The following is a 12,569-nucleotide window of genomic DNA, read 5'->3' as shown; positions in this document are numbered from 1 at the left end:
AAAACTGCGAACTTTTGTTTCTATGTTTTTTTTTGCTTTTGATCCTTATATAAAATTCTATTTTATTTATTTTATTCTATTCAATTTTCTTGACAAAAAAATAGCTGCTCTCATAATTTTTGTCAATTTTAATTTTAATTTTGGAAAAACCAGGTCAAAAAATTTTAATCCGGGACGTATGGTCACCTAAATTAATAGGTTATAGATTACTTATTACTGGAAAAAAGAAGTCAAATGTTAGGCCAGCGTCTGCTGAGCTTTAGAAATCAAAAACCAGTCAATTGGTTAGAAAATAATATGAATTGGCTATTAAGAATTATTGGCCGATTGACAAAATATTAGAAAATATTTGCCAAAAGTTGATAGACTAAAGATTTCAAGGGTTGGCAATATGAAAAACAATAAATAGGTTAGTGATCCATAATCGTTTGTCGTCAAAAGATGTGTGTGTGTGCGTGTGCGGATATAAGTTTTCGTCGACGATTTCGGGTCACACGGGTCAAGCGATTTGAATACTTAAAAAAACATTCGATTCGTATTCATAAGGAGACATGCTGATTAGTTTTTGGCAAAAGCAGGTTGAGCGGTTTCTAAGATACGGGGAAAAAAGTGCCAAAAATGGTAACTGATTTTTTAAGCGTCCGATTTATTTGATAAGACATTATATAAGGTTATCGCCCTTCCGCCTTTTTGTATTATAAACCAAGAGCAAAAAAGCGGAAGGGAGATACTTGCCAACCTAATATTTGCATTGACTAAATGTAGAACCGATGAAATATTTAGGAAGGCAGGTCTAGCAGTTTTGGAGATCCAATATAAAAACAAATTTTGTTCCTGCAACGCGGCGCCTACACGCTTTTATATTTCGTTTCTACGCAGCTACACAGATAACGTATCCCAATTGCTTTGAAAAAAAATTCAAAATTGCCAATATTTCAAAAAAATAAAATTTTTCAAAAAAAAGTCAATTTTGGGTCAAAACTCTAAAATCGATTTTTCTCGTAGTTCTAAAAGAAAATTGAATATTTTTTAAAAACCTTAATTTTTGGTACGGAAATTTCCAGTAACTTTCCTTAAGGCACGATGCCATGCACCACTAGCTATCTATATTTTCAAAAATTGATATCACTACTGCATGTTATCAGGTTATCCAGAGCGGGGTGGTTCGAACTCGCAACTCCGTCCACACAAAACAGTGCGCTTAACCATGGAACACCAACTTTCCTATATGTGCAAATAATAGACGTAATCAACAAGAAATCAATATTAACCCTTTCCACTCGCGAATTGTGAGATTAATATGAATTTTGCCACCGAAGCGGCGGCATCCGAGTTAAAAGGGTTAATTTATGAATGATCAATAAGTATACTAAGTTGCTGTATGGCACTATAATACGAGAAAATATTGCAGATTATTCACTTCTGAATAAAATTTATGTTTAAAAAATGATTCACTCCTGAATAAAATTTACTTTTAAAAAATGATTATACATTATTGAAGAAAAAATGAACATTTGCTTAATACACACGCGGTGTAGTTTTTAAAAGTACGTCCCAATATTCCAAACGTTTTAAACAATTTATTGAAATTAAACCAATTGCAGCAGGCCTATAATATTTTAGAATTATAATATATAAGGGTGTTTGTTAAAAACCATACACTCTCAATACAAAAAGCTTTTTTTTTTCTCATAACATAACTTATTATATAAAAAATATTTTATAAACTTTTATAAATTTTTGTTCATAAAAAAACTATTAGTACGTATTTATGATACTTATGTATGAAAGCTAGAACAATTAAATGTTCAATAGAGATTATAAATAAACAAAATTTTGTACTTTATATTTTAAAATTGATATTTAATTAATAATAAACACTGTTTTCAGTAATCAAAACAACACAATTAAATTAACTATATAACTCGAAATTTTTATTAAACAAAATAATTGCTTGTAACTCGTAGAATAATTAGTATTGCAAATACTATAAAGATGAATTACATTTCAGTATTAAAATAACAGCATTCTAAAATTTGCTGTCAGGTTTTGAACACAAGAATTTTGACGTTGTTCTAATGTTAAATAAATTAATTCATACGGCAGTCACATCTGTCGTTTGAATCCTAGTGATTGGCCTAGCAGGCTTAACAGTCAAAACATGTGGTTCACATGAGGTGGTTCCTTCTTCACCACCTCCAATTTTCATACCAGAAAGGGATTCAATCATGGCGTCCACTCCAAGGGATTTGACACCTGCAGGCTTCATCGCGAAGTGCAGGTAGCAAAAACCTTTCACTCCCCTCCAGGTGATGTCAAAAGGCTTGACACCCCTTTCTGCCAAAGCAGACTTAATGTCACGCACTCTATCTGTCTTCGCGATGTTGCTCACCTTGACGCTAAATTCGATCTGCGGCTTTGTTCTACGCGTGCGCCTCTTTCGCAAATATTGCGTCTGGATTGACCATTCTCATTAGATACGTCCAATACGTCCAATACGTCGTTCTCCTCTTTCTCAGGGACACGTCGTCGTCTCAATCTACGGCCATTTCGTCTATGCTCAGACGCATCACCATCGCCCTCATTTGGCTCGGATTCGCTATTCTTTGCTGACTTACGGGGCCTCCTTCTCTGTTGAAATTTATTAGGGACTCTCACTTTCTCCACGCTTTCATTATCAGTATCTACCTCTTTTAGCACGATCTTTTTCCGGCGCTAAGATAAAAAATAATATACTTTACATAATGATGTAAACTAATTATATATAAACACATGTATTCTAGCAAGCATTCATACATTAATTATAAATACACTATTAAATACTTACGCTTCTTCCTCTTCTTTGATTTTTTTCAAGGCATTTACAGTGTTTAAACGCCTTTCGGAGATCAAATTCCACATTATGTGAGTTGGCCGTGGTGGTCGTCCCGAGACCATGATTGTCTCGGTAGGTGTTATTATAATGTCAACTGGCACATCGTGAGCACCAAATAATATGCTGGGCATATCGTCCTTCACCTGGCAGTCATGCACCAACGTGGCAATAAGAGTATTCTGGTTTAGGGCTTTGACATGTTGTACAATGGCAAACTCAAGATCAGTGTATCCACGACCCTTACCAATTCGCAAGCCATTGCGAGACACTGCTACTGATCCAATGATTAGTAAGTCAATGTTGATACCAGAGTTTAAATCAACGGTTGGAGCTTCATTTAATCCTCTACGAGTAATTGCTCGGCGGACATGGTACTTGGAGTTGGTTTCAGGCATATCAATTTTGGTTAGTAACCCAGATTGTAGTCGAGGGACAGGGACTACTAACTGCTTACCTTGCTCCAAGGCCAGTATTCTAACGCATTCCAATGTCTTATCTGGGTTTACTAAAACGGTCTTTGCCTGTTTGAAAACATCTAGTTCACTTACTCTCTGTGCGGCATCAAAGGCTCCCTTGAAGTTTGGGATCCTATTGAAAACTGGACGTGGATACAGTGAAAGTCGGTTCTCTTCAAAGTGTTTCCAAAACACCTCTACGGATTACTTGCTTCGTCACCCCAGCTTCAGCTTCCTTTGCTTCCTCTGTAAAATCCATTCTAGATTTATCCATTCTAATAATCGTCAAATTTCAATCAAGAAATACTATCGCAAATATTCGATTGCGTTTACAAAAACAACTCGACAAGATTTGATTTTATTTTGTTTGACGAAAAGTCATCACTACTAGACTAGCATTTTTTTAATAAAAAAAACAAATGCTTTCAAAATTCTAAATTGATAAATGTCCGAAATATAATCGTTCGAAATATAACCGTCGTTTAAAACGGTCATTTAAACCAAGACCGAGAGTATTGTTTATTGACGTAAAACTTACGAGTATAATGAATGCCACTTCCAACAAAGTTTAATTAAATTGATGAATGAATTACTTTTATAGTTGTAATTCTAATTTGATTTGCAAAAGGTTGCGTTAAATTTTTGACATATAATATATGGAATTTATCATTTAACCCAGTGGTTTCCAACCTTTTTTGCACGGCGCCCCTTGCTCTAATAAAAAAAATTGTTGCGCCCCCTTTAATTTTTGCAACAATTTAATTTTAGAATTACTCAACTGATATTATCAGACTACAAATTAGTATGCAATATGCATAAAAACTAATTATTTTTTGTTTATTTTTAACATCAATTCAAAATTTTGGGTTATTTTCGGAAATAGTATTCTGAAAACAGATGTACGCGCACCCCTCAGAACAGCCTGGTGCCCCTAATTAATATTACAATCCTTATCATTATTTTAAATTTTAATGATTTTTTAACTTTCCGTAGATTATAGTAATCGCAAGAAAATCGAAAATGAAATGTTTTTTACATCTTTACGTTTTAGAGGTTTCTGAAAATTTTGGCGTACCTTAGGAAAAATAGATGTATGTGTGTGTATGTGTGCGTGTGTGTATGCGGATACCAATTTTCGTTAACGATTTCCCTAACACGAATTTGAATATTTAAAAAAAATCGATTTCTACTGATAAGGAGACGTGCTGATTAGTTTTTGGCAAAGGCAGTTCTGACCGTTTCGGAGATACGGGGCGAAATTGCCAAAAATGTTATTTCAGTTTTTGAGATAACGGAGCGTCCGATTTGAATAATTCAAAAAACTTTGCACTTGTATTGACGAAATAAACAACTGATGAAATTTTTGTAAAGGCAGGTTCGGCGCCTCCGAAGATCCAATAAAAATGTGAAAAATAATGCCATTTGGCGGTCAAAATGGAACATTAGACATATGTACATCGTATTATCAGATACTTTATAAAGATTATAATAATAAGTACAAATTTTGTGTACATTTATATGGGTTCCGTACCAATGCTTACACATTAGACGACTACGCGGCGCTTACGCGCTTTGATATTTTGTCTCCAAATTAGCTACGCAGCGCGATTGCTTAAAAAATGTTCAAGATTTAAAAAAAATCAAACTATAATAAAATTAAATTTTTCAAAAGTGGATCACTATACACAGTGTTAATATCTGTTTACTATTTTTAATGAAAAGTTATATACAATATGAACAGAACTAAATAGTAAATAAAAAGGCTTGGCAATATTATTTGGGCTTTTTTAGACTGTAATAGTATTTCTGGACACTGAAGATAAAAAACGATTTAATAGTTATAAAATATAGTGATCTAACAACAAAAATAGGATTTAAACTTTACATCATTAGCCGGAAGATGTAAGATTGAACTTTACAAAATTGTTTCAAAATGTTGATAATTAAACATTTACTCTTTGCTTACTTTTTTATTATCACTTTAAATTCAGTTAATAATACAGTTAATATAAATTGTTAATAAATCGAAGTTTAGTAAATAGAGGATTATGGCAAAGCCCAAGGGATCGAAGGCACAAAAAAGTTTTAGAACCTTAGAACCATAAATTTTATCCCTACGTAAAGTTTAATTAAACGTCGGTTTCAAACGATTCAGAATAACTTATAACGTCGAAGGATACAAAATTAGCAAATTGAATTTTCTGACGATATCAATAAATTATTTCGAGCTAATAATTCACTATTCTTTCAGTGTAACGCAGGCGGCTACTTTTTGGGGCGGCCGAGGGGCGGCCAAATAAAAAAAGAGCAAAACCAAAGGCGGCCATAACGAAAAGCGGCCGTAATAAAAAGCGTTTGCATTAAAATTCCACTGAATTAAAAGGCGGCCTAGTTAAAGACCGCTGGATCAAGAGGCGGCCAAACTTAGTCTTTGCCCCCACTTGGTATACTTATTGATCATTCATAAATTAACCCTTTCCATTCGCGAATTGTGAAATTAATATGAATTTTGCCGCCGAAGCGGCGGCATCCGAGTGGAAACGGTTAATTTATGAATAAGTATACCAAGTTGCTGTATGGCATTATAATACCAGAAAATATTGCAGATTATTCACGTTTGAATAAAATTTACTTTTAAAAAATGATTATACATTATTGAAGAAAAAATGAACACCCGCCTAATACACACGCGGTGTATTTTTTAAAAGTACGTCCCAATATTCCAAACGTTTTAAACAATTTTTTAAAATTAAACCAGTTGTAGCAGGCCTATATTTTAGGATTATAATAGATCAGGATGTTCATTAAAAACATACTAGTTCAGTAATTTAAGCTTATATTACGTAAGAATCTCGGAATTCGAGATACCCAGCTGTAAGTCTGTAAATACTTGTATATTGACACCTAAAAGTTGTCTCAAAACCTACATATATTGTGTACATCCTACCATATGTAGATTTTGAGACAACTTTTAGGGTGCTATTTTAGGGTATTTACAGACTTATAGTTGGGTATCTCGAATTCCGAGGTAAATTTACTATAATGACTGGACTATAGGCGAGGTTTCATTAAAGTGGTCAAAAAAAATATCATTCATTAATTACGAAGAAATGACTTGGCGGGTCTTTTCCAAAAGCTAGCCAGAACGATTCCCAACTGATATCTTCCGCAGAGATTTTAAATTTTCAAAATCATTTGCGAATATGTTGACAAAAAATTAAACAATTTTCTCTAAACCCTAAAGAAACGGCTGAGCCGATCGTCTCACAAACCACATCAACGTTGACCTAATCGAGTAACACCATAAATAATTCCTAAGTTTTTGAAATCGGTGCAACTGTTGACGACGAAATGTACAAGTACACATACATTTTCCAAATTTGATACTTAAACAATTTCGAATGACTTGCAACGTTGAGGGAACATAAAATTAGCAAGTCGGATTTTCTAGCAAAAACGTAAACTTCTCCTTCAGGAAGTTAAAAATTAAATTCTATTGAATACATTGCAAAATACTTGGCACCTTGCTTCAGACGTGCCAATTTGAAGGCAATAAATATATTCCAATTATAAATTTCGATCTGGTATGTATTGATATGACGCTATCGTACATATACTCCATTCGATTTACAGTTCATTCAAACATTTATGATTAATATGTTTAACGACATGTGTAATTTGGAAGGCCACAAAAACTATGACGTTTATTTTAAAATTGTGTATGCAAGCTAATGGATTATTAGCACGAAATAATTTGATATCGTCAGAAAATTCAATTTGTTAAATTCGTATTCCCTCGACATTATAAGTTATTCTGAATCGTTTAAAACCCACGTTATTTTGAACTTTACATAGGGATAAAATTTATGGTCCAAACCGTAGGTTCTAAAACTTTTTTGTCCCTTCGACCCCTTGGGCTTTGCCATAGACCTTTATTTGCCCAACTACGATTTTTTGATAATTTGTAAATGTACTTCAGTTTATCATTTGATGTTTAAAGTAAAAATTCATGTTAATTGTATTATTAACTGAATTTACAGTGATAATAAAAAAGTAAGCAAAGAGTAAATGTTTAATTATCAACATTTTGAAACAATTTTGTAAAGTTCAATCTTACATCTTCCGGCTAATGATGTAAAGTTTAAATCCTATTTTTGTTGTTAGATCACTATATTTTATAACTATTAAATCGTTTTTTATCTTCAGTGTCCAGAAATACTATTACAGTCTAAAAAAGCCCAAATAATATTGCCAAGCCTTTTTATTTACTATTTAGTTCTGTTCATATTGTATATAACTTTTCATTAAAAATAGTAAACAGATATTAACACTGTGTATAGTGATCCACTTTTGAAAAATTTAATTTTATTATAGTTTGATTTTTTTTAAATCTTGAACATTTTTTAAGCAATCGCGCTGCGTAGCTAATTTGGAGACAAAATATCAAAGCGCGTAAGCGCCGCGTAGTCGTCTAATGTGTAAGCATTGGTACGGAACCCATATAAATGTACACAAAATTTGTACTTATTATTATAATCTTTATAAAGTATCTGATAATACGATGTACATATGTCTAATGTTCCATTTTGACCGCCAAATGGCATTATTTTTCACATTTTTATTGGATCTTCGGAGGCGCCGAACCTGCCTTTACAAAAATTTCATCAGTTGTTTATTTCGTCAATACAAGTGCAAAGTTTTTTGAATTATTCAAATCGGACGCTCCGTTATCTCAAAAACTGAAATAACATTTTTGGCAATTTCGCCCCGTATCTCCGAAACGGTCAGAACTGCCTTTGCCAAAAACTAATCAGCACGTCTCCTTATCAGTAGAAATCGATTTTTTTTAAATATTCAAATTCGTGTTAGGGAAATCGTTAACGAAAATTGGTATCCGCATACACACACGCACACATACACACACATACATCTATTTTTCCTAAGGTACGCCAAAATTTTCAGAAACCTCTAAAACGTAAAGATGTAAAAAACATTTCATTTTCGATTTTCTTGCGATTACTATAATCTACGGAAAGTTAAAAAATCATTAAAATTTAAAATAATGATAAGGATTGTAATATTAATTAGGGGCACCAGGCTGTTCTGAGGGGTGCGCGTACATCTGTTTTCAGAATACTATTTCCGAAAATAACCCAAAATTTTTGAATTGATGTTAAAAAATAAACAAAAAATAATTAGTTTTTATGCATATTGCATACTAATTTGTAGTCTGATAATATCAGTTGAGTAATTCTAAAATTAAATTGTTGCAAAAATTAAAGGGGGCGCAACAATTTTTTTTATTAGAGCAAGGGGGCGCCGTGCAAAAAAGGTTGGAAACCACTTGGTTAAATGATAAATTCCATATATTATATGTAAAAAATTTAACGCAACCTTTTGCAAATCAATTTAGAATTACAACTATAAAAGTAATTCATTTACCAATTTAATTAAACTTTGTTGGAAGTGGCATTATACTCGTAAGTTTTACGTCAATAAACAATACTCTCGGTCTTGGTTTAAATGACTGTTTTAAACGACGGTTATATTTCGAACGATTATATTTCAGACATTTATCAATTTAGAATTTTGAAAGCATTTGTTTTTTTTATTATAAAAATGCTAGTCTAGTAGTGATGACTTTTTCGTCAAACAAAATAAAATCAAATCTCGTCGAGTTGTTTTTGTAAACGCAATCGAATATTTGCGATAGTATTTCTTGATTGAAATTTGACGATTATTAGAATGGATAAATCTAGAACGGATTTTACAGAGGAAGCAAAGGAAGCTGAAGCTGGGGTGACGAAGCAAGTAATCCGTAGAGGTGTTTGGACATACTTTGAAGAGAACCGACTTTCACTGTATCCACGTCCAGTTTTCAATAGGATCCCAAACTTCAAGGGAGCCTTTGAAGCCGCACAGAGAGTAAGTGAACTAGATGTTTTCAAACAGGCAAAGACCGTTTTAGTAAACCCAGATAAGACATTGGAATGCGTTAGAATACTAGCCTTGGAGCAAGTAAGCAGTTAGTGGTCCCTGTCCCTCGACTACAATCTGGGTTATTAACCAAAATTGATATGCCTGAAACCAACTCCAAGTACCATGTCCGCCGAGCAATTACTCGTAGAGGATTAAATGAAGCTCCAACCGTTGATTTAAACTCTGGTATCAACATTGACTTACTAATCATTGGATCAGTAGCAGTGTCTCGCAATGGCTTGCGAATTGGTAAGGGTCGTGGATACACTGATCTTGAGTTTGCCATTGTGCAACATGTCAAAGCCCTAAACCAGAATACTCTTATTGCCACGTTGGTGCATGACTGCCAGGTGAAGGACGATATGCCCAGCGCTTTATTTGGTGCTCATGACGTGCCGGTTGACATTATAATAACACCTACCGAGACAATCATGGTCTCGGGACGACCACCACGGCCAACTCACATAATGTGGAATTTGATCTCCGAAAGGCGTTTAAACACTGTAAATGCCTTGAAAAAAATCAAAGAAGAGGAAGAAGCGTAAGTATTTAATAGTGTATTTATAATTAATGTATGAATGCTTGCTAGAATACATGTGTTTATATATAATTAGTTTACATCATTATGTAAAGTATATTATTTTTTATCTTAGCGCCGGAAAGAAGATCGTGCTAAAAGAGTTAGATACTGATAATGAAAGCGTGGAGAAAGTGAGAGTCCCTAATAAATTTCAACAGAGAAGGAGGTCCCGTAAGTCAGCAAAGAATAGCGAATCCGAGCCAAATGAGGGCGATGGTGATGCGTCTGAGCATAGACGAAATGGCCGTAGATTGAGACGACGACGTGTCCCTGAGAAGGAGGAGAACGACGTATTGGACGTATTGGACGTATCTAATGAGAATGGCCAATCCAGACGCAATTATTTGCGAAAGAGGCGCACGCGTAGAACAAAGCCGCAGATCGAATTTAGCGTCAAGGTGAGCAACATCGCAAAGACGGATAGAGTGCGTGACATTAAGTCTGCTTTGGCAGAAAGGGGTGTCAAGCCTTTTGACATCACCTGGAGGGGAGTGAAAGGTTTTTGCTACCTGCACTTCGCGATGAAGCCTGCAGGTGTCAACTCCCTTGGAGTGGACGCCATGATTGAATCCCTTTCTGGTATGAAAATTGGAGGTGGTGAAGAAGGAACCACCTCATGTGAACCACATGTTTTGACTGTTAAGCCTGCTAGGCCAATCACTAGGATTCAAACGACAGATGTGACTGCCGTATGAATTAATTTATTTAACATTAGAACAACGTCAAAACTCTTGTGTTCAAAACCTGACAGCAAATTTTAGAATGCTGTTATTTTAATACTGAAATGTAATTCATCTTTATAGTATTTGCAATACTAATTATTCTACGAATTACAAGCAATTACTTAATTAAATTTAAATTGCTTAATAAAATTTTCGAGTTATATAGTTAATTTAATTGTGTTGTTTTGATTACTGAAAAAAGTGTTTATTATTAATTAAATATCAATTTTATTATATAAAGTACAAAATTTTGTTTATTTATAATCTCTATTGAACATATAATTGTTCTAGCTTTCATACATAAGTATCATAAATACGTACTAATAGTTTTTTTATGAACAAAAATTTATAAAAGTTTATAAGATATTTTTTATATAATAAGTTATGTTATAAGAAAAAAAAGCTTTTTGTATTGAGAGTGTATGGTTTTTAACAAACATCCTTAAATATTATAATTCTAACATATTATAGGCCTGCTACAATTGGTTTAATTTTAAAAAATTGTTTAAAACGTTTGGAATATTTGGGACGCACTTTTAAAAAATACACCGCGTGTGTATTAGGCATTTTTTAAAAGTAAATTTTCTTCAAAAGTGAATAATCTGCAATATTTTCTCGTATTATAATGCCATACAGCAACTTGGTATACTTATTCATCATTCATAAATTAACTCTTTCCACTCGGATGCCGCCGCTTTGGCAAAATTCTTAGAGGTCCAATATCATTGGCAAGAGAAAGGTAATTAAAAGACCAGCATCATCTAAGCATTGGAAATTTGGAATCAACGCTTTTATCAACTTGATAACCTCTAAGCATTGGAAATCAAATACCAATTAACCCTTTTGCTACAATCCCTGGACGACACCTACATGACGTGCTGCCTCTACGGATGTCGTCCATGGACGACATGTGTTTGCCTTTGCTTTGAAATTTATGACTTTGATTTGAAGCACTGAGAATTATAGTCTTTTATGGTAATTTCTAGTATATTGCATACGTAATTTTTCAACATATTTGTATTGATAGTCATGAATATATCTGTAGTGCAACTGAGTGGCACGCTGTTTCCGTATAGCAGCGACACTCCTGCAGAAAGCGCTCCATTAGCAAAAGGGTTAACAGTATAGGTATAGGTCATTTGTTGAGAATTGCAAATCAAAAGCCCTATTAATTAGGTAGCAAAAAACGATCAATAACTATTAGCTCATAGAATTTTGGAAAACACTGGAAATCTCAAAAATGCTAAAAATCGTTTGTGGTTTTTAATGTGAGGATCAATTAATTAACTATTGTAAGAAATATTAGGGCAACATCTATATTCAATTATATTCATTTAGAAGTTTGGAAGTTTCAGAGATGATTTCTCGTGTATTCAGTGGCAAATGTTCGGAATTGGGAACGGCATGATGATCCAGTGTTCCGGATTAAAAGCTAAAATCCTGTGGCCAGTGCGAGTGGCGAGTGGCGAGTGATACTAATCCCTTGTTCTGGAGGTTGAATAATGCCCGTACGATGCGATGACACGACACTTGCTTAAAACATAAATCCACATATTTAACCCGACTGATGAAATTAGAATACAAACATACATATAAACACAGACACTTACATACACCCACATAGAGATTTAATTAGATTAATTATCTACTAATTCGTCGAATTAAATTTTTTTTTCCTTTTTTTATTATTTTTGAACAGCAATCAGAACCTTACGTCCTAAGAGCTGTTGGGCTAAAACATCTCCTTACTTCGTATTTTTTTTAGATGGTAACCCAATGGTTAATCCATCTATATTTGATAATTTTTTGTTATTAGAATTAATCTATTAAGGCTGACATTTTATTGGTGCAGCAATGTCGGGCAAGGGCTATTATTCACTTGGAAACATTGCTATCTATATTTCTAAGTAAAAATCGTTGTCACTGCTGCCTGACAACAGGCTGCTCGAAGTGGGTAT

General features: G+C 33.6%; 2 protein-coding genes across 2 annotated transcripts; one reads left to right on the top strand and one right to left on the bottom strand.

Annotated features, from left to right (window-relative positions):
* Positions 1–2,095: 2,095 nt before the first annotated feature.
* Positions 2,096–3,604, bottom strand: LOC113374625 (methenyltetrahydrofolate synthase domain-containing protein-like). Its single transcript, XM_026614603.1, has 4 exons — positions 3,539–3,604; positions 2,866–3,447; positions 2,393–2,715; positions 2,096–2,333 (listed from the first exon to the last, which is right to left on the bottom strand). The coding sequence occupies exons 1-4, from the start codon at positions 3,602–3,604 to the stop codon at positions 2,096–2,098; spliced, it is 1,209 nt and encodes a 402-aa protein (XP_026470388.1).
* Positions 3,605–9,407: 5,803 nt separating this feature from the next.
* LOC113374624 (methenyltetrahydrofolate synthase domain-containing protein-like) lies at positions 9,408–10,584 on the top strand. The gene is made up of 2 exons (XM_026614602.1): positions 9,408–9,850; positions 9,963–10,584. The coding sequence occupies exons 1-2, from the start codon at positions 9,408–9,410 to the stop codon at positions 10,582–10,584; spliced, it is 1,065 nt and encodes a 354-aa protein (XP_026470387.1).
* Positions 10,585–12,569: the final 1,985 nt, after the last annotated feature.

The sequence above is a fragment of the Ctenocephalides felis genome, unplaced genomic scaffold (assembly GCF_003426905.1).
Source record: "Ctenocephalides felis isolate EL2017-DRISC unplaced genomic scaffold, ASM342690v1 CF-g0.4_SCAFFOLD_01886, whole genome shotgun sequence".
NCBI classification, from domain to species: domain Eukaryota; kingdom Metazoa; phylum Arthropoda; class Insecta; order Siphonaptera; family Pulicidae; genus Ctenocephalides; species Ctenocephalides felis.
The sequence above is the reverse complement of the archived record's forward strand: the minus strand, read 5'-3'. Positions and strand labels throughout refer to the sequence as shown.